Source organism: Girardinichthys multiradiatus, chromosome 12, assembly GCF_021462225.1.
Source record: "Girardinichthys multiradiatus isolate DD_20200921_A chromosome 12, DD_fGirMul_XY1, whole genome shotgun sequence".
NCBI classification, from domain to species: Eukaryota; Metazoa; Chordata; class Actinopteri; order Cyprinodontiformes; family Goodeidae; genus Girardinichthys; species Girardinichthys multiradiatus.
The window spans coordinates 5,197,151-5,219,682 of NC_061805.1; the positions used below are offsets into that span (position 1 = coordinate 5,197,151).

Consider the following 22,532-nt stretch of genomic DNA (forward strand, 5'->3'; position numbering starts at 1 on the left):
TCGCATGCAGGTAAAAAGATGATCCCGACAGCGGACATAGCGCCCACAAAAAAAACATGCCGGCAAAACCTGGAAAACAGGCAAGGATAATCTGTGGTTTTAAAAAGCAGTGATTTGTTTTGATGGCAGCACTTCTTCTCCTGCGAGTAGGACGGATGGACCACAGTCTCAAAGAAGACCATTATTAACACACTACGCCGCCATGGATTAAAATCCTGCAGCGCATGCAAGGTCCCTCTGCTCAAGCCATTGCATGTCCGGGCCTGTCTGAAGTTTGCCAAGGACCATCTGGATGATCCAGGGGAGGAATGGGAGAAGGTCATGTGGTCTGATGAGACAAAAATAGAGTTTTTTGGTCTAATATCCACTCGCTGTGTTTGGGGGAATAAGAAAGATGATTACAACCCTAAGAACACCATACCTACCGTGAAGCATGGAGGTAGAAACATCATTCTTCGGGGATGCTTTTTTGCAAAGAGGACAGGAACACTGAACCGTATTGAGGGGAGGATGGACGGGGCCATGTATCGGGAGATCTTAGCCCTCAGTAAGGGCATAGAAGATGGGTCATGGCTGGGTCTTACAGCATGACAACAATCCAATGCACCCAGCCAGGGCAAATAAGAAGTGGCTCTGTAAGAAGCATCTCAAGGTCCTGGAGTGGCCTAGCCAGTCTCCAGACCTGAACAAAAGCGGAAATCTTTGGAGGAAGGTGAAAGTCCGTACTGCCCAGCGACAGCCCCGAAACCTGAAGGATCTCAAGATCTGTATTGAGTAGTCCAAAATCCCTGCTGCAGTTTGTGCAAACCTCGTCAAGACATACAGGAAACGTCTGATATCTGTAATTGCAAACAAAGGTTTCTCTACTAAATGTGATTTTCTGGATTGTTGTTTAAAATTCCACCACTGACAGTTGAAGAGTACATATGATAAAAAATAATAAGACTTCTACATGCTTTACAAGTGGGAAAACTTGCTAAATTGGCAGTCTATGAAATACTTGTTCTCCCCAATGTACAGGTCCTTCTCAAAATATTAGCATATTGTGATAAAGTTCATTATTTTCCATAATGTCATGATGAAAATTTAACATTTATATATTTTAGATTCATTGCACACTAACTGAAATATTTCAGGTCTTTCATTGTCTTAATACGGATGATTGTGTCATACAGCTCATGAAAACCCAAAATTCCTATCTCACAAAATTAGCATATTTCATCCGACCAATTAAAAAAAAGTGTTTTTAATACAAAAAAGGTCAACCTTCAAATAATCATGTACAGTTATGCACTCAATACTTGGTCGGGAATCCTTTTGCAGAAATGACTGCTTCCATGCGGCGTGGCATGGAGGCAGTCAGCCTGTGGCACTGCTGAGGTCTTATGGAGGCCCAGGATGCTTCAATAGCGGCCTTTAGCTCATCCAGAGTGTTGGGTCTTGAGTCTCTCAACGTTCTCTTCACAATATCCCACAGATTCTCTATGGGGTTCAGGTCAGGAGAGTTGGCAGGCCAATTGAGCACAGTGATACCATGGTCAGTAAACCATTTACCAGTGGTTTTGGCACTGTGAGCAGGTGCCAGGTCGTGCTGAAAAATGAAATCTTCATCTCCATAAAGCTTTTCAGCAGATGGAAACATGAACTGCTCCAAAATCTCCTGATAGCTAGCTGCATTGACCCTGCCCTTGATAAAACACAGTGGACCAACACCAGCAGCTGACACGGCACCCCAGACCATCACTGACTGTGGGTACTTGACACTGGACCTCTGGCATTTTGGCATTTCCTTCTCCCCAGTCTTCCTCCAGACTCTGGCACCTTGATTTCCGAATGACATGCAGAATTTGCTTTCATCCGAAAAAAGTACTTTGGACCACTGAGCAACAGTCCAGTGCTGCTTCTCTGTAGCCCAGGTCTGGGGAATGTGGCACCTGTAGCCCATTTCCTGCACACGCCTGTGCACAGTGGCTCTGGATGTTTCTACTCCAGACTCAGTCCACTGCTTCCGCAGGTCCCCCAAGGTCTGGAATCGGCCCTTCTCCACAATCTTCCTCAGGGTCCGGTCACCTCTTCTCGTTGTGCAGCGTTTTCTGCCACACTTTTTCCTTCCCACAGACTTCCCACTGAGGTGCCTTGATACAGCACTCTGGGAACAGCCTATTTGTTCAGAAATTTCTTTCTGTGTCTTACCCTCTTGCTTGAGGGTGTCAATAGTGGCCTTCTGGACAGCAGTCAGGTCGGCAGTCTTACCCATGATTGGGGTTTTGAGTGATGAACCAGGCTGGGAGTTTTAAAGGCCTCAGGAATCTTTTGCAGGTGTTTAGAGTTAACTCGTTGATTCAGATGATTAGGTTCATAGCTCGTTTAGAGACCCTTTTAATGATATGCTAATTTTGTGAGATAGGAATTTTGGGTTTTCATGAGCTGTATGCCAAAATCATCTGTATTAAGACAATGAAAGACCTGAAATATTTCAGTTAGTGTGCAATGAATCTAAAATATATATGAATGTTAAATTTTCATCATGACATTATGGAAAATAATGAACTTTATCACAATATGCTAATATTTTGAGAAGGACCTGTACATGCCTTTATCTCAACTCATCTTGACTAGTGTAATGCACTTTATGCTGGTGTCACTGAAGCATCTCTATCATGTCTTCAGCTTGTTCAAAATGCTGCTGCCTGTCTTGTTAATGGCATGTGGGAACAAGTAAGAAGATGGAACCACTGCAGGGGGAACCATGAAGGATTGGTGCAAAGAGGATCGTGTTGGGGTTTACACGGGTGGATGAGAGGGTTGCATCCCTGCAGTTTCGGGTCGGAGAGAGGTCTCCAACTGTTGTTTCGGCCTACAGGCCAATCAATGATGTGGAGTATGTTGGAATATTTTTTATTTGCATTTATGTGTTTATTGTGTTTAACGGTTATTAGAAAAATTGGTAATTCTTTTCAGTTTAAAGGAGAAGAGGAGTCAAATTGCAGCCCTTTACACACGTACTGGTTACCTTTCAGATTTTGCAAGGGGTTCTACTGTGCGCGAAGCACATACCTCAGAAGTTAAGTACCCGGCCTTCATGCCGTCCCTGTCAAGAGTACTGGATAGTGCCCCTCTCTTCACTTCAATGCCCACGTGGAAAAAGACAGTGACACCTGGAGGGGTTTGATTGGGAGGAATGGCCTCCCCGATCTGAACCTGTGTGGTGATTCATTATTGGACAGTCACGGATTGTCCATAATGAACATCATGTTCAAGCATAATGGTGTTTGTCAGTGCACTCGGCACCAGGACACCCTAGGCAGGAGGTCGATGATCTCCTGTAGTCGGGTCTTTGAACCTTCGGCTGCTTGTCTTGGATACTTGGATGAAGAGAGGGGCTGAGCTGTCCAACGATAATCTCCTGGTGGTGAGTTGGATCCACGGGATGAGGAGGAAGCCAGACAGACTTGGCAGACCCAAACGTATAGTGAGGGTCTGCTGGGAACGTCTGTCGGCATCCTCAGCCAGGGATGTATTTAACTCCTACCTCCGGGTGATATTTGACCAGATTCCGGAGGAGGTCGGAGACAAAGAGTCCGAGTGGACTATGTTGTCCACCTCTATTGTCGATGCTGCCGCCCATAAATGTGGCCGTAAGATCTGCAGTGCCTGTCACGGCAGCAATCCCCAAACCTGGTGGTGGACACCGGCAGTAAAGGATGCTGAAGAAGAAGTCCTATCGGCTCTGGCTGACTTGTAGGACTTCTGAGGTGGATGACGGGTACCTTGAAGCCAACTACAAGGGGATCACACTCCTCAGCTTCCCTGGTCGGACATATTCCTGGTGCAAATTGGACTCCGGCAGGGCTGCCCTTTGTCACCGGCCATGTTCATAACTTTTCATGCGCGCAGCCAAGGGCCAGAGGGGATGGTTTAGGGACCAGTGGATTTTGTTGCTTGTTTTTGCAGATGACGTGGTCCTGCTGGCCCCCACTAGCCAAGACCAACAGCATGCATTGGGGCGGTTCCCAGCAGAGTGTGAAGCGGCTGGTGTGAGGATCAGCTCCTCTAATCGAGGCCACGGTTTTCAACTGGAAAAAGGTGGCTTGCCCTCTTCAGGTTAGAGGGGAGTTCCTGCCTCAACTGGAGAAGTTCAAGTATCTTGGGTCTTGTTCCTGAGTGAGGGGAGAATGGAACGGGAGATCAACAGATGGATTGGTGTGGCCGCTGCAGTAAAGAGGACGCTGTGGTGGTCTGTTTTGGTGAAGAGAGAGCTGAGCCAAAAAGTGAACCTCTTGATTTACCGGTTGGTGTACCCTAACCCATGGGCATGAACTTTGGGTCATGACCGAAAGAACGAGATCCCGGATACAAGCGGCTGATACAAGCGGCTTTAGGGAGTGCCCGGCCACCGCAGGGTGGCCGGGCACTCCCTAAAGGTGCGTTCAGACCAAACGCGAATGACACGACAGGAGCAAGCGATTTACATGTTAACCCAAAGGACGCAAAGGATGCAATGCAAATGGTGCAAATGGTGCAATTAGGGCGAATAGAGCGAAGCGAAACCCGCGATGGACATGCAGCGAATTTCACTGGAGTTGAAAAATGTTTACTTTTCTGTCAGTTCTTGTCGGGCCTATAGCCCTTTTTTCAGCACCACAGTTGTCATACAAGTTGAAACTCACAGCAGTTGCTCAGGGTACATATATGTTTATGTAGGAAATGATATTTTATTCACAAGTATTTAATTTTCAGATGCATATGTCAGCAAACCTGATTTCTTGGTCACCAATTAGCCGTTATTACATAATTATTCTATGCACTACAATGCTATACTCTCATGTCATGTTTAGACACAAAAACGTTTCTTATATTTAGAAGATGTGGACAGTACAATTTGGCTGTGTATTTATTGAGCTGATATTTATTTACTCACCAAAGACAGATGGGCAGGCGTTCTGCAGCGGGGATACAGCGTCTGTAGTTGGTGTCCCGGCAGCTGATTCGTCCCCCAGTGCGGGGCAACAGGTCATCAAACAGGGTACTAGATCGACGGAAGTACCGCTGAAAGTGACCGTGATCCAGAAGCTGCTCCTGGAGTAGGTGGTGGTACTCTCTAAACTGGTTCTCTCTGGTGAACCCAGGGACGTCGACGCCAGCAGAGTTGTTCGGCTTTCCATAAACAAAGCAAAGTGACTCGATCCATGATGAGTTGAAACCGGCAAGCAGCAGAAAGAAGCTCCTCCTATTTGATGACACGGTGAAGGGAGTGAAGCGTTGTCGCCCGTTGACCACACAAATTGCTGGTGAAATGTCAGGCGAGCGACAGCACACGATGAGGCAAAGAATTTGCTGAAATTGCAGACGGTCTGAACACACCCTTAGAGATAGGGTGAGGAGCTCGGCCATTCGGGAGGGGCTTGGGGTAGAGTCGCTGCTCCTCCACATTGAGAGGAATCATTTGAGGTGGCTCGGGCATTTATATCAGATGCCTACTGGACACCGGATTGAGAAGCGGGAAAAACTTTGAGATGGAGATATTGACAGAAAGTTTTGATATTGAGGCGATCTGTGACATCCAATTCATAATATGTGTGTACTACTTTAATGGTTTTTGTTTTGTATATCAAAACAATTATGCGAAGAATGAATGTGCAGCAGGCACTGGTACTCTGTTTTGAGCTGGTTTCCCTGAGTCAGCTGGTTTTTACTGTGAAAGGTAAAATCTAAATCAGTCAAAAACTACCATATATACCTTGGACCCCAGAGGGTTAAAGCCTGTGAGCTAAATGCTGCTCTGCTGTCTTGATAACTTTGTTAATTTATCAACATTATATTGAAGTCAGTTTTATTCTTTTGTGTGGGTACTGTTGGATAATATATAAAATGAGACACTAGGTGTAGAGCGTACTTCTGTGTGTTTCTTAGTCTGTTATTCTGTAATTTCAATTAGTCTATAGTCTTATTTTTATTTTGTAAAACGTAAGCTTTACTTAGATTTTTCTGTTTAGCTTAAATGAAATTTAAACATTCAAAGTAATATACCTGTTTGAAACATAGATATCAAAACATGATGAAGGAGAATGTTCAATACATTTACCGTAAATTCTGGACTACAGAGTGCACCTGATTAAAAGCCGCATGCTCTAATTTTAGAAAGAAAATTATTTTTTGTACTTGTACAGGCCGCACCGGATTTTAAGCCGCAGGTGTCCCACGTTGTAATAGGATTTGCACAGAAAGATATTACACGTGAGGATTTTTTTACTTTTAACTTAATCCGTATGGTAATATAAACAAATGCATATTGCAAATGCTTTTTTTCCAAACAGTGCCTGTAACACAGCTACCTTTAAATATACGTACGTTATCAGTAACAGACAAATTTCATTGCTTTTTTACTGAACAGAGCACGAACATTCCAATATCTCCTAAATGATATACACTGCAGCCTACCAGGTCAAAAGTCATCACTAAAAGTCATCATCTTCATCCTGCGCACTGAAACCAAAGTCCTGTTCTTCAGGGTCCGAAATGAACAACCTCAGGATCTCGTCACTCACTTCAGCCTCTTCGTTGTCGCTCTCACTTGAGCGCACCCGGTCCCCTTAATAACGCAGCAGTCCAGCCTTTCGAAACCCGTTGGTGATGTTCCATGTTGATGAGGGTGAATATAAATGTCTGATTTACAATACCGGTAATTGAATTGTGAAAGGCCTCTTGATTTATCACACAAGTTCATTGGACTTCTTTGAACTACTCATCAATTTGATTGATCTACTGTTACCAGGCAAAATATTTTTGGCGGCATGAAAAAAAACATGCATTAGCCGCACCGTTGTATAGGCCGCAGTGTTCAAAGTGGGGGGAAAAAGTAGCGGCTTATAATCCGGAATTTACGGTAAGTAAATTTTAACATTTCAAATGCATTTACTATTTAACAAAAGCAACAGAATATGTTCACTTATGTGCAGCATGCAAAAATCAACTTATTAGTGACTCAGATGATGTGAGCTAACCTTTACTAAACCTAGTTTAGAGACCACTGTGTACTTGAGAATCAACCACACATAGTACATTACATTTTTACTTGTGTTTACTTATCTGTTAAACCACTATTTTCTGTAGGTATATTGTTTATTTTAATGCAGCTTTTTATATGGAAATTACTCAAAATTTTAACCCAATGTCACGGTTCTGTCACGGTTAACTTGGAATTGGACCCCACAATGCAGACGAGCAGGCAGCGTGATGGTAAGTAAAAAAGATTTAATAACGAAAACTCACTCACTACAGGAGGCAGGAACAAAACAAACGGGCAGGCAAGACAGGCCTGGCATGATCAAAAAACAAGACTTGGTTTTAGAACAAGACATGAGCATGAGAGTGAAAGATGTTTCCGCGATGACTAACTGAACAGGTGTGTATAAATGGAGCATGGTACAGGTGGAGCAAGGAGACAGATTAACTTGGACAGGTGAACCGAATAAACTTAATTGACAGAGAACACAACGTGACAGGAGCAAAACATGGCTTGAACAGAACGCAAATCCAAGGAAACAAACTAACAGAAATATAACTAGAAAAACATGAAACAAAAGCATAACCAGATCCAAAAACCAAACTTGACAAAACATGAACAAGACGACAAAACAAAAGCATGACCAGGAAAATAACAGAAGCATGATTCAAAATCTAAGAAGAATAATAACAAAAAACGAGTCAAAACCGTAACTGTGAAAAACATAAGAAGAAACCAGAAACCAAAAACTAAACAAACTTACATCATGACACCCAATGTCTCTACTCATATCTCCTGCCAGGCTGAATCACCATCCCAGCAGAGTGAAAGTGTCAGCGAGGATAGCAGCCGGTACACACTTGACGAGGTAACAAACACACACAAGAAAATTAATCTAGAGAAATGAATAAAACAATAGAAATTAGCTACGGCTACAAATATTACAGTATTTGGCATGTTAAATATATATATTTGTCCCTATCAAATAAAAAACACAAAACAAACAAAAATTATTGTGTACAACCATTAAATTGTACTATTTTAATGTGTCGCTAATAGTGTTCTTTAAGTGCTTTACTAACATAGTACTACTCTCTTATCTAAAGTAAAGATAATCATAGCAATGAAGACGACAATACTGTACAGCGGTCGCCAGAGCCCAGCACCAGTGGTATGATGGTAAAGTTGATCATGTTTTTATGACTAGCTGTACTTTTGGCCAGATGAAAAATATGAGCTGTTTTTTTCAATTTTCTGTAGCTGCTGTCTAGTTGTAATAAATCTATTACTTTCTATAAGTTCTGCTACCACTAGTAGTGGTAGGACTATTATACTAACAACATAACATAACTATCCTAGCCCTATTATGAAAATATATATTTTACCGATAGTTTCGTTTATTGGTTTACAAAAACAATACTAACAATACTACTACTTTATTTAGACTGAAGATGATTCAGCTACTGATGGCGAAAGCCAAGCCCAGGAAGTCAGTGCCCTCTTTTCAAAAGTAGATGTTTTTACAAGACCAAAACCAGAAGACTTGGACTGTTTCTTGAGTCATCGTCCTCAGCAGAGAAGGCTGTAGTGCAGAGAGCTTTTTCCAGCAAAGATGGCACAAATAGAAAATGGCTTTCATACTGTGAAGACAGACAAGCACTCTTCTGCTTTCTTTGTATGCCCTTTGCTAACCCTACAGATAGCAGTTTGTTCATCACTGGGATAACAGGCCTGAAACACATACAGGTCCTTCACAAAATATTAGCATATTGTGATAAAGTTCATTATTTTCCATAATGTCATGATGAAAATTTAACATTCATATATTTTAGATTCATTGCACACTAACTGAAATATTTCAGGTCTTTTATTGTCTTAATACGGATGATTTTGGCATACAGCTTATGAAAACCCAAAATTCCTATCTCACAAAATTAGCATATCATTAAACAAGCTATGAACCTAATCATCTGAATCAACGAGTTAACTCTAAACACCTGCAAAAGATTCCCGAGGCCTTTAAAACTCCCAGCCTGGTTCATCACTCAAAACCTCAATCATGGGTAAGACTGCCGACCTGACTGCTGTCCAGAAGGCCACTATTGACACCCTCAAGCAAGAGGGTAAGACACAGAAAGACATTTCTGAACGAATAGGCTGTTCCCAGAGTGCTGTATCAAGGCACCTCAGTGGGAAGTCTGTGGGAAGGAAAAAGTGTGGCAGAAAACGCTGCACAACGAGAAGAGGTGACCGGACCCTGAGGAAGATTGTGGAGAAGGGCCGATTCCAGACCTTGGGGGACCTGCGGAAGCAGTGGACTGAGTCTGGAGTAGAAACATCCAGAGCCACCATGCACAGGCGTGTGCAGGAAATGGGCTACAGGTGCCGCATTCCCCAGGTCAAGCCACTTTTGACCAGAAACAGCGGCAGAAGCGCCTGACCTGGGCTACAGAGAAGCAGCACTGGACTGTTGCTCAGTGGTCCAAAGTACTTTTTTCGGATGAAAGCAAATTCTGCATGTCATTCGGAAATCAAGGTGCCAGAGTCTGGAGGAAGGCTGGGGAGAAGGAAATGCCAAAATGCCAGAAGTTCAGTGTCAAGTACCCACAGTCAGTGATGGTCTGGGGTGCCGTGTCAGCTGCTGGTGTTGGTCCACTGTGTTTTATCAAGGGCAGGGTCAATGCAGCTAGCTATCAGGAGATTTTGGAGCACTTCATGCTTCCATCTGCTGAAAAGCTTTATGGAGATGAAGATTTCAGTTTTTCAGCACGACCTGGCACCTGCTCACAGTGCCAAAACTACTGGTAAATGGTTTACTGACCATGGTATCACTGTGCTCAATTGGCCTGCCAACTTTCCTGACCTGAACCCCATAGAGAATCTGTGGGATATTGTGAAGAGAACGTTGAGAGACTCAAGATCCAACACTCTGGATGAGCTAAAGGCCGCTATCGAAGCATCCTGGGCCTCCATAAGACCTCAGCAGTGCCACAGGCTGATTGCCTCCATGCCACGCCGCATTGAAGCAGTCATTTCTGCAAAAGGATTCCCGACCAAGTATTGAGCGCATAACTGTACATGATTATTTGAAGGTTGACTTTTTTTGTTTATTAAAAATACTTTTCTTTTATTGGTCGGATGAAATATGCTAATATTGTGAGATAGAAATTTTGGGTTTTCATGAGCTGTATGCCAAAATCATCCGTATTAAGACAATAAAAGACCTGAAATATTTCAGTTAGTGTGCAATGAATCTAAAATATATGAATGTTAAATTTTCATCATGACATTATGGAAAATAATGAACTTTATCACAATATGCTAATATTTTGAGAAGGACCTGTACATCAGAGAGTGGAAGAACATGAGAGGAGCAATCTACACAGAGGTTGTGCAGAAGCATATTTCCTTAGGTCCTCAAAATGCGATGTCGAGCACCTTCTCATGGGACATCAGATGTCTCTTCGTAAAGTGCAGGTGCGGAGGAGACGTCAAGTGTTGGGACGCATCATGTGGTGAAGCTCATTGGAAAAAGAGGTCTGAGCTACAGAGGGTCACAGTCAGAGGCAGCATACATGCTTAAAGATGACACAGTGGATCATGGCAACTTTGAAATGATTGTGTTGATTTCAAAATATGATGTTTGCCTCAACTCTTTGCATAGAAAAGGGTAAAAAATTACACCAGTCTGGATCCAGAGGTGGTAGAGGTTCTCTAATTACTTGCCAGTCAAAAGCTACCATCAACAACATCATTACAACTATCCAACACATGATAAAGAATATCATCGCAAGTCAGGTCCAGGAATCTGGTATGTTCTCTGTCCAGATTGATACCACACAGGACATCAGAGCCCAAGATCAGTGCTCCGTTGTCATAAGATATGTAAGAGACATTGTTCATGAGAGACTTGTTGCTCTAATTCAATGTGAGTCATCCACTGGACAGTATTTTGTCAAAGTTGTGAGTGAGGTGCTGGCAAACATGAAGCTGGATCTGAAGCAGTGCATTGGAAACTCGACTGATGGGGCCTCCAACATGCAGGGCAAATATAAATGCTTCTCCACACTTCTCTCAGAAAAGTCCCCTCATCAAATGCATGTGTGGTGTTATTCACACATCCTCAACCATGTTTTAGCAGATACAACACAGTCTGTCTTAGAAAGTGGCTCTCTTTTTTCTTTCATCAATAATATTGCAGTTTTTATCAGAGAGTCCTACCAGCAGAATGTTCAATTGGGAGAAGAAGGACCCAAAACACAGAAGTCTTGCACCAATTGGAGAGACACGCTGGTGGGCAAAAGACAGTGCTTGGAACAAGGTATTTGGAGCTTTTGGAAAGCCAAATGTAGCCCTGTATGTTGATGTCCTTCACACTCTTTCAGTCATTCAAGATGAACATTAACACCACTACAAAGATCAAAGCACATGGCTTCATTGCACAGCAAGTATGAAACAGTGCTCACAGCTCAGGTCTTCCTACAAGTTTTTCAGATTACCTCACCAGTCTCAAAATATCTACAGACAAGTGGCGTGGACATCCTGACGTCTCATAGGATGATTGTGTCAGCAGAAACCCAGCTGAAAGAAATGGCCAGAGATTATCACAAAGTGAAAACAGCAGCCGATACATCCGTCCAGTGGGCCAACAACAAGCTACTTGAAGTGAATGAAGAAACAGAACTGGAGGTTGAGGCTGCACTAAAGAAGTCAAAAAAAGAAATCAATGCCTGGAGAGACGCCCAAGATGAAACTGTGTCTGACACAGAGGCATTGTACAGAATCAATGTCCACAATCGCATTATGGAAACAGTCATTGAGAGCATCCACCAGCGATTCCTCAAAAATGGAACCTTGTATGCTGATTTGGCTCTTCCAGACCCAAAAGACTTTAGCCAGATTAAATCATATTCAAGTGATTTCCCAGAGACAGCACTCAAAGATCTGAGCAAATGGGCGATGGTTAACACAAAGTACTTATCTTGCAAGGACTGTCCATTGTGTTGCTACCGTATGCTGAGGAAGTATAACCTCCTGACAGACGCATACCACGTAATCGGCCTTGCCTACAAGTTCCTGCTTACTCTATCAGTCATGCAAGTAGCATGTGAGTGCAGCTTTTCAACACTTGAATTCATTAAGGACAGGCTTAGGAGCACTCTCACCAGCACCTGGAGGCATTTCTGCTCATGGCAAGATGTTTTGAAGATGCTGGATAGTGAGGACATTAAAGATGGTGTTGCAGAGAAAAGTGTCCTGCTGCAAAAATTGCTACTTCAGTAAGGTGATGATATAACAATTATTAGTATCATTATTAGTATAAATTACATGCCCACCAGTCTTTACACTATTAAGCAACTATTCCAGACAATTCTAACAATGAAAACTATTATATATTTATTCTAATCAAGGCCTCACATGAAATGATGTGTCATTATCTCTTCAATATTGTTTACATGCATATTTTTTTGTCTCCCACATACATGTGAACATATTTGTATCAATGCCATCATCGGCCTCCAGCATTCACCACCATCATCTGCAGTACCTGACTGGCAGATGGGCCAGTCAGGTACTAAATTCCCGTGCCACTTTTTTGCCCCAGTCCGCCCATGCTCAGAAGGATTACCAGCGAAAGCTAAATATTATTAGTATTTGAAAATTTGGACTAAAGCTGTTGACCATAACAATAACCATAGATTTTTAGATTTTGTAGAAGGGTTGTATTACAACAATTTCATACCAGTGAAAGCCAAACATTATTAGTATTTCAAAGTTTGGACCTAAATTATTTTATACCAGTGACCAAGCTTCTTTACTTAGACTTTGGTGAGTGCCCATGACTGTTACAATTTGAATGATGGGACCACAACTGCCTCATACCAGTGACCTCAAGGATTAATAATAATTTTTCTTCTAGCACAAGATGAATTTCTTACCACAGAGGACTTAATGATCTAATTACCTCTATTAGAAAGACCAGCTCTTTCCAGTAAACTCCCAAGGATTATTAATGTCATTTGATTTGATTTTCTGTGTTTGATTTTCTGTATCATTGTAATGTTTTTCCTCATGTACGGCGCTTTGAGTGCCTTGTTGCTGAAAAGCGCTATATAAATAAACTTGACTTGACTTAAACAAAAAAAGCAAGACTGTGGAGTAAAATGGTAAATGTACTGTGGGAGAGTGTTTTTTGTTTTTTTTCTTTTTTTAATCAAATATGTAACTATCCTTACAAGATACAAAAGTTTTAATTTCATCTGGTACAATTGCTGTGTTCAGTCTCAACTAAATCAGTTAAAAAGCAACACAGAGTTTTTAGGCATGACATTATGGCCTGTTACTCTAAGTAATAACTTATATGATACCTTAATTGTCATTTAAGGTGGTGCAGTACGACCCATGCGCAGACAAGACAGCAGCAGCCTCATGGATCCTGGTGGTAGATTTACTTGAAGAAGGTCACTTACGGACTAACAAGGAGATAATTAATGTGGACCACAAAGTCACTAGAACACAAGAAAGTCAGCTTGGGGCAAAAGAGAAAATGGAAAAGAAAAAAACTGCCTATAAACCAGAACACTGAAGGATCTGCTAACCATACAAAAATGACTAACACTAAAATAAAATACACAAAGAGAAGAAATCAAGAAAGAAATTAAATGATTTTGTACTTAGTGGCAACAAGGAAAAACATAAAACATACAAGAAATACAAACACCCACAGATTATAAAACTGATATATTATTTTGGAAAAAATCTTTTTCAGTAGATTTTAAGAATGCTGTCAATGGATAATTAGTATTTTTGGCATATTACAACAATGAAAATCATTAGGCCTAACGTAGCTATTTTACAGGAATTTACATAGGACTAACAACTTCTGATCATATTTGTATTTCTAAAAAGTACTAACAAGACGGCTGAACTCAACCTAGCTGTTAAGCCTCTGAGGCCAAAAACAAGATAGAGACTGCTCTGTAACAGCAGAAATATGTAGGCTTTACAGCCAGAAAGTGTGACGTAACAATGAGAAACTGACTGTGCTACTGCAGATGATACTTATGGCAATTTTTACATTTTTCACATTTTACATTGTGAGTTTTATCTAATAAAAGCTAGGTTAAGATTTTTGATGTATAAGGGATTGCTGCAATGTCAATGCAATGTACTGTCACTACATGCTAGTTCAGGAGGAATGATTGATGCATAGTCAGTTAGTCAATGATAGGGATGGGTACCGAATTTGGTACTTTTTTAGGTGCGAACCGAATTCCGTCTACAGGTCCTTCTCAAAATATTAGCATATTGTGATAAAGTTCATTATTTTCCATAATGTCATGATGAAAATTTAACATTCATATATTTTAGATTCATTGCACACTAACTGAAATATTTTAGGTCTTTTATTGTCTTAATACAGATGATTGTGGCATACAGCTCATGAAAACCCAAAATTCCTATCTCACAAAATTAGCATATTTCATCCGACCAATAAAAAAAAAGTGTTTTTAACACAAAAAACGTCAACCTTCAAATAATCGTGTACAGTTATGCACTCAATACTTGGTCGGGAATCCTTTTGCAGAAATGACTGCTTCAATGCGGCGTGGCATGGAGGCAATCAGCCTGTGGCACTGCTGAGGTCTTATGGAGGCCCAGGATGCTTCGATAGCGGCCTTTAGCTCATCCAGAGTGTTGGGTCTTGAGTCTCTCAACGTTCTCTTCACAATATCCCACAGATTCTCTATGGGGTCCAAGTCAGGAGAGTTGGCAGGCCAATTGAGCACAGTGATACCATGGTCAGTAAACCATTTACCAGTGGTTTTGGCACTGTGAGTAGGTGCCAGGTCGTGCTGAAAAATGAAATCTTCATCTCCATAAAGCTTTTCAGCAGATGGAAGCATGAAGTGCTCCAAAATCTCCTGATAGCTAGCTGCATTGACCATGCCCTTGATAAAACACAGTGGACCAACACCAGCAGCTGACACGGCACCCCAGACCATCACTGACTGTGGGTACTTGACACTGGACCTCTGGCATTTTGGCATTTCCTTCTCCCCAGTCTTCCTCCAGACTCTGGCACCTTGATTTCCGAATGACATGCAGAATTTGCTTTCATCCGAAAAAAATACTTTGGACCACTGAGCAACAGTCCAGTGCTGCTTCTCTGTAGCCCAGGTCAGGCGCTTCTGCCGCTGTTTCTGGTTCAAAAGTGGCTTGACCTGGGGAATACGGCACCTGTAGCCCATTTCCTGCACACGCCTGTGCACAGTGGCTCTGGATGTTTCTACTCCAGACTCAGTCCACTGCTTCCGCAGGTCCCCCAAGGTCTAGAATCGGCCCTTCTCCACAATCTTCCTCAGGGTCCGGTCACCTCTTCTCGTTGTGCAGCGTTTTCTGCCACACTTTTTCCTTCCCACAGACTTCCCACTGAGGTGCCTTGATACAGCACTCTGGGAACAGCCTATTCGTTCAGAAATTTCTTTCTGTGTCTTACCCTCTTGCTTGAGGGTGTCAATAGTGGCCTTCTGGACAGCAGTCAGGTCGGCAGTCTTACCCATGATTGGGGTTTTGAGTGATGAACCAGGCTGGGAGTTTTAAAGGCCTCAGGAATCTTTTGCAGGTGTTTAGTTAACTCGTTGATTCAGATGATTAGGTTCATAGCTTGTTTAGAGACCCTTTTAATGATATGCTAATTTTGTGAGATAGGAATTTTGGGTTTTCATGAGCTGTATGCCAAAATCATCCGTATTAAGACAATAAAAGACCTGAAATATTTCAGTTAGTGTGCAATGAATCTAAAATATATAAATGTTAAATTTCCATCATGACATTATGGAAAATAATTAACTTTATCACAATATGCTAATATTTTGAGAAGGACCTGTATACTACCGAGTACCTAAGCGCTTCATTGTCACACTGAGGGAGTGGAATAGTGGCTAATTTACCATGCCGGACATGAACACAGCATTGCACGCTCATGAGCGTCATGACATTAGTAGCCGCCGGTACTCAACAAAGCAAGCATGGCTAATAGAAAGCGCTAGAAAGGCAGCAGGGCTAACTTTCCTACTCCAGTCACCACCGCATATAAGTTTTTCACCTGGCTTGGTGAAATCATCCCCCTGGATCTATGTCGACAGCTAAAACAGGCTGCAGTCAGAGGAAACCATGGGCCCAACAATTTATATATTCTTCGAGTGTGTGTGTATACACACTGACCTGGTTAAGCACAGGATTTTTGACAAGGCTGAAGAGACAATTTTTGTCAGCCTCAGATCTACGGCTACAATTCCTGCATTCATCACCGTTAGCATGCCTGCATCTGTTAGCAACTCGTCTGCAGCCAGCAGCATGGCTGGTTTTTAATTTGTGCATTACACTGCGTAGTCAGTTAAGGGTTTTAATGTTAAAGAAATGTTTGAAACATCTGAGATGTTACAATACAAACAGCTGGGTGTTGTTTTAATATATTCATTAAAGTTTATATATTGAGAAATAAATATTAAATTGAATGTTTTTGAGATTTTATTATTAAACGAATTAACATTTATTACCACATAAACAAACACAAAAGTACTGGAAACTGGTACCATCGAGTACCGGTATCGATTCCCAGGTACAGATAATCTGTACTGTATCAGTTCAAACGTGAAAGGTACCCATCCCTAGTAAGATAAGTCCTTGGAATGGAAAAATCTGAGTTAAAAATATAACTCAAGATTTGTACTTAAATATGTAATGTAATTTTATTTTTTGTTAGAATTGATATTATAAAACTGTTAATGAAAAAAGTATCGTTCAGAAACCGATATCGAAGTGAAGGTGAAGGTATTGGTATTGGTACCGGTTTCGAAACTTTTTGATTGATGCCCAGCCCTGGTCAATGCAGTTGGCAGTCTTTCTAGCCCGACGTAAGCTGTATCAATCTGCCAAACAACGACAAAACCAAAGAGTTCTATGCCAAGGATATATGACTGAAGAAAATATGAAATAGGCGGTATTCATCTGACCAGCTGTTAGTTATCCACCAGACCAACAAGCTCACAGTGATATGACATATTTCTGCTACAAGTGTTTTCCTGATTGTAACTTCACAGAACCTTATTAAAAAAAATGTGAACTAACAAACATTAGATGCTTTGGCAGAAATATATATAACGCCCACAATAATAGCGGCATAAATTTTCATGTGATAGAAACTTAGGCACAGGTGCCTAAATATCTGTCCTGAAGTTTGTTTCTAATGTAAATTTTTTTGTAACCATACTACCTTTGGAAAATACCTGTGGTTCAAATTCTTGAAATGCTTTCGCTGACATTCAGGGACTATGTAAAGTATTGGTGAACAGTATATGGGTCTAGAAATAGACTATTCCATGTTAATGTCTAGGAGTGGTATATAAGACAGCACGTGTGAACCTGTCTCAGGTTAGCCTCAGAAAACTGATGTTCAACTTTACCAAAGCGTGGTGGCTCTTGTAGTTCTGCTATGTCTCAAATAATAGTCTTTCTTTAATGCTGAGACATTTTAAATGATCATGTATTTATTATTTAGTATTTTTTGAAATTGGACATGTACATTTCTAAATGGTATGGTTGGAAGCCATGAGCTGCAAAGGGTTTTGATAATGTTAATTCTGTTTTTACATTGTATGTTGTTCAAAAACGTTTATCAAGGTTACTGTATGTAAGTGATAGGGCTACAACGATTAGTAGACATTATCGATAATGTCGGCAATAAAAAAATGTCGACACATCTTTTTCATTATTGATGAATCGCCTTGATATATTTTGCATTCAAAGACTGTCACAGAGTAATTTTTTTGTTGGGCCAGCGATGTGGTTTGTTGCAGAGCAATTTGCAACAGGAACTTTAAGGGGCGGTGTTTTTGTGTCTCCTGTTCTCCCTGTGGAAGAAGCGGATGTGGTGGCCAGAGGAGAGCACTCAGGTAAAACAATGGTGGAACAGCAACATCAAGGAGCCGTTGAAGGTAATAGAGAAAATCGTCCATTATAATACACGTACTGTTATACTTTTCTAACACATACATTTGTTACTTTAGTGCTTTCAACATGGCATTTTTGGTTATGTTACGATGTTTGTTTAGCGGTCATAGAATTATTTAAGAATTAATTCATATCACCAAACTATGGCCATTCATTAATTTTAGATTTTTTTTCTTTTTATAGCAAAAGTTAAAAAAGAGTGTATGAGTTTGTTCTAAAGAAAGGACAATACACGCCCCAAATGGCTGGAGTAATGACACATAGCATCCTAAATGTGTTCATAAAGGGAATGAGGGAACTGCATTTGAATCTGTTTACAAGGCACTTGCACTGTTTGTTTAAAAGGCACTTTGTTAATATTATGCTTTGTGTATAATAAAACACACACATTAAGTTAATAACTGTTTTCTATATCTAAATATACCCTAAACACTTTGATTAAGGTCAAATTGGACTAAAAAGGTTAGTTGTAATGTGCACAGCAGCTTGATTTATTTTTAGCAAGAAAATAAAATAATAGTCTGATTAGTCGACTAATTGAAAAAAATAATTGCTGAGTAATCGATTATTAAAATAATCGTTAGTTGCAGCCCTAGTAAGTGACCAGTGTCATGTGTCCCAAATAGGGCAATAGGGCTTGGGAATGTGACGTCAGTCGCACAATGCATTTCAGATATTGCGGTGGAAGACGCAAGTGGTGGCAGGCATTTAGTTGGATCGGTGCGCTTTTGTTTGAATTCAACTATCAAAAGAAACTATAAAATGGGAATATGTACATATACTGCTAAGCTTCATATGTCAAAGCATGTTTTTGCCATCTTTAGGGAAGCCAGCCAACGAATTTCAAGATTCCGACTCTGACTAGGTTCCCTCTTTACATATTGGACACACAGAAGTGAAAGCAACGACTCCAGCGCGATATGAACGTCGGACAAAGAGACAGACAACGACCAGAGAGGAAATCTCTGCCACTACAGCTTCCATGGAGGTAACCGTTCCGATTGCTGACATGGATGAATCAGTACAGAATGTTGTGGAGGATGGCACTGAAACCAGTTCAGAGGTTGTCAAAAAAGAAGAAAATGAAAATCTTCCCATCCAGCACATTGCACACCGGTTCTGCATCGACCGATAAACAGTGTCCACCACGTTTACAAGTACAATTGATGTCATGTTAGGACATCTCAGCCCGTTGGTGCACTGGCCAGATAGAGATTGCTTGCATGTCTCCATGTCACATCAGTTTATGGAGGCTTTTGGTAATCGTGTTGCTGTTATCTTGGGCTGCTTTGAATTAAGCATTGAGAGAGCATCTAACTTAAAAGCAAGAGCACAAACGGTTTCACATTACAAGCACAAACACACACTGAAGTATCTGATTGGCATCACACCACAAGGAGGTATCTCTTCTATTTGTGAAGGTTAGTGAGGACGTGCTAGTGACAAACGTGACTGAGAACTGTGGTCTCCTACAGAAATTACTGCCAGGAGACATTGTTTTGGCAAATCAGGGTTTTGACATCAGAGACTGTTGGACTAATGTGTACAGAAGTGAGAATCCCTGCATTTACAAGAGGACGCTGCCAGCTGGATGCCAAAGTCGTTGGGGAGACACGACAGATAGCACATCTTAGGATCCATGTTGAGAAGGTTATTGGACATGTGTGCAACAAATACACCATGCTGTGTGGTAACATCCCACTGAGCATAGTGTTTCCAAGCGAAGACAAGGATGTAGTTTTACTTGACAAAATTGTGACAGTGTTTTGTGCTCTGACCAATATGTGTCCCATTACTGTAATGAAATTTTGAAAACTGAGTGCCTCGAAAATCAGTTGAGAACCTTGTATTGATCTGAAAGCAGTGTACCTACGTTGCCTTTTTGTTAATAAATGATGGACCACTTAAAATTTCTTTCGCATCTTTATTAAATTTTAAATGCAAAGGTTTGAAAGTGGTGGAACCACTTCAATAAAACAGTAAACAATATATTCAACATTGTTGTGTAAAGGTCAGATGGTCAGAAGTAAGCCTGTTTAGAAAAATGTCATTACAATGAAGTGTAGACTCAACAAAAGGCCACAGCTGTATCAAATCCAGCAGCATTAGTGGCATTAATGTGCCAGAAAGTCACAAGCACAAAGTGAAACAATGTGCCACAGTAATACCAACAAATTCATAAAAAAACATTATAATCCACATAGCTGTGCAAAGCACTGGTGGTGTAAGGTGAACAGGTTCAAAAACGTTTGAATGCAATACAGTGTAAAGACAACAAAAGGCCACAGGAGCATCGGTCCCTGCAGCATTACTCTGCAAAATATCCTGATGCATAAAGTGTAGTGGCAAAAATGGTTCACGTAAAATAACAGTTCACATTAAAAAAATCTACACATCCAATACATTGAAATGAAAACAGGAAAAGCCGCATCACTTATCCGAACAATTCCAGCATGAGGTAAACATATGAGGTAAATAAATGAAATCCGTGTTACACTTGATAAGAATTAATTGCACAGCATCTCTGAATCATATAAAATGTCCGTTATATTAAGAAAGCCCGGAGCAAGTGGAACTCAACCAAGTCTCGGTCTTTGAAGGCGCCTGTGTGAGCCCCACACACTGGAAATGGAATCACATAATAACACAGTTTTGATTGTCACACGCCATCATGTCATCCTGTTCTTCCGTCACGTTGCAAACGAGACACATTTTCTTTTTTTGGAAAATGTTCTCTTTGTCGGTGCACAAGAAGGCTGTTCCTCACTAAAAGGCTTTGCGTGCGGTGTAGTGCAGGATGCACAGGTGTAGTGATCTGCAACAAGCTTAACACACCTTGAGGAAAAAGTAATGTGCCTTTTATAACAGTCTTTCCCAGTAGGTCACATCTGGTGAGATCCGTACAACTACACAGTCCTTAAGGGACCAAACTACAAAGTAGCAAAAATTTGAGCCACTCACAAATATCTGCATTTGTACTTGTGACTGTAGTACTGGTGTGTCTGCTTCAGTTGTAACGCTCCATCAATGAGCTTAAGGCTGAAATTGGTGTCGTCCACACAGGCCTGTGTGATAAAGTTGTTGCGGTGTTTATAAGTACATTTGATTTCAAGACATCCATTCCCACAACATGAGCAGAAGATCAGTCCACCTGGAGAAGCACCAACTTCGGGGAAGGAGGGGTTAATGATGAATCCGCATTTCTCCATTGTCATGTTGGGATGCAGACAGAATGAATAAAGCTTGCCTTGCTACTTCCTCATGGTCTAATCCCCATTTTATTGAAGCTGTTGCAACTGTTTTTTTGGGGTAGAAAATACTTCTAACTACAGATAGGGCAAGTTTGTCGACACTAGTGGACACAACAGCATATACATTGGAAGCTGTAATTCTGCCTGCCCTCAATTTGTGCCATGAAGGGGAACAATGTTGCTGTCTTGTGTGAAGCCCAACCATAGCTGCCTGTTTCTGTGTTACAGCTACCAGTTTTGTAAGGCTCTGACTGTGCTGCTGCAGAACAGACAGTTTACATCCATACTTTTGAATCAAAGACTTTGGAACCACCACCGGCTTGATAGGGTCTGGATAATGGTGGCTGTAGCCCTGTATTCCATATGGACTGACAGTCTTGCTATGAGTGTGCAGTACTTTGAGTAATGATGAAAGGTCAGACTCCATTGGTTCATGTACACAAAGTGTTTTGGATCCATTCCGGGTACATAATCCAAGCAAAGCTCTCTCTCCTCGAAAGCTCTGGTCAAGCGCCTTCCTCTTTGCCGCTCCAGTTGAGAAGTCAATCCTGTGACCAATCTCGGCATGAACTTTGTGAACATTACTGGGAATCATTTAGTAGGCTGGAGCATCGGTCACAGTTTTGGTCTTCCTTATCCCAACTGCAGCTTCAATTTTTAACAGGAAGAGCCAACATGTGTGCATGACTTTGCGATGCAAGCCATGCAGGTGCAGTGTGCAGACTCCACTTCCCCAGAAGTACTGATGATAACCCATGGTCTCAGCGGAGTTTCATGCAGGCGCTGCGAGTGCAAAACCTAAGACAATAATATGTATAGTTAATTCTACTATCACAATAAAAGATGGGAATGATGATGATAATATCAACAACATTAACAAAGTAATACAATAATGACATGAAATGAAGCATTTGTGTCTGCAACATGGGAACTTGGCAGTTAGTATGAGGTTTAAATCTAAAAATCACATCTATGGAATGCAATCAACAAAACACAGTGTAGTCTGGGATAAAAAATCAACAAAATATTGCAACCACAAATCGTAATGTTTGTCATTGTTTACACTACTCATCAGAAAAAACACATAACAGTACTGGTTAACCTTGCGCTGGCACTAAACGTGTAGTGGGTTAGAAACGTTTGGGAGACACACATGTTATCTACACGTACCTTAGTGAGAACAACGGTGTTGAAGTGATTTACTCTGTAAATCTGAAGATCCTGCACCCATCCGTTGGTAAACTGCAGATGAGCTTCCA

General features: G+C 41.3%; 1 protein-coding gene across 6 annotated transcripts in view; it reads right to left on the bottom strand.

Moving 5' to 3' along the window:
- Positions 1-22,532, bottom strand: part of ydjc (YdjC chitooligosaccharide deacetylase homolog) — a 54,198-nt gene that overhangs the window by 13,199 nt on the left and 18,467 nt on the right. Inside the window, exon 6 of one of the 6 annotated variants that reach the window (XR_007040612.1) lies at positions 7,770-7,865. The exons of 3 other annotated variants lie outside the window; for them this stretch is intronic. Coding sequence is in view for 2 of the 3 variants with exons in the window: in XM_047381409.1 (XP_047237365.1) it covers positions 22,046-22,071 (26 nt within the window). In the remaining variant the exon portion in view is untranslated. Of the gene's footprint in view, positions 1-7,769; positions 7,902-19,932; positions 22,072-22,532 lie in introns of those variants that run through there. 2 more of the 6 variants (XM_047381410.1, XM_047381409.1) reach the window with 2 other exon arrangements.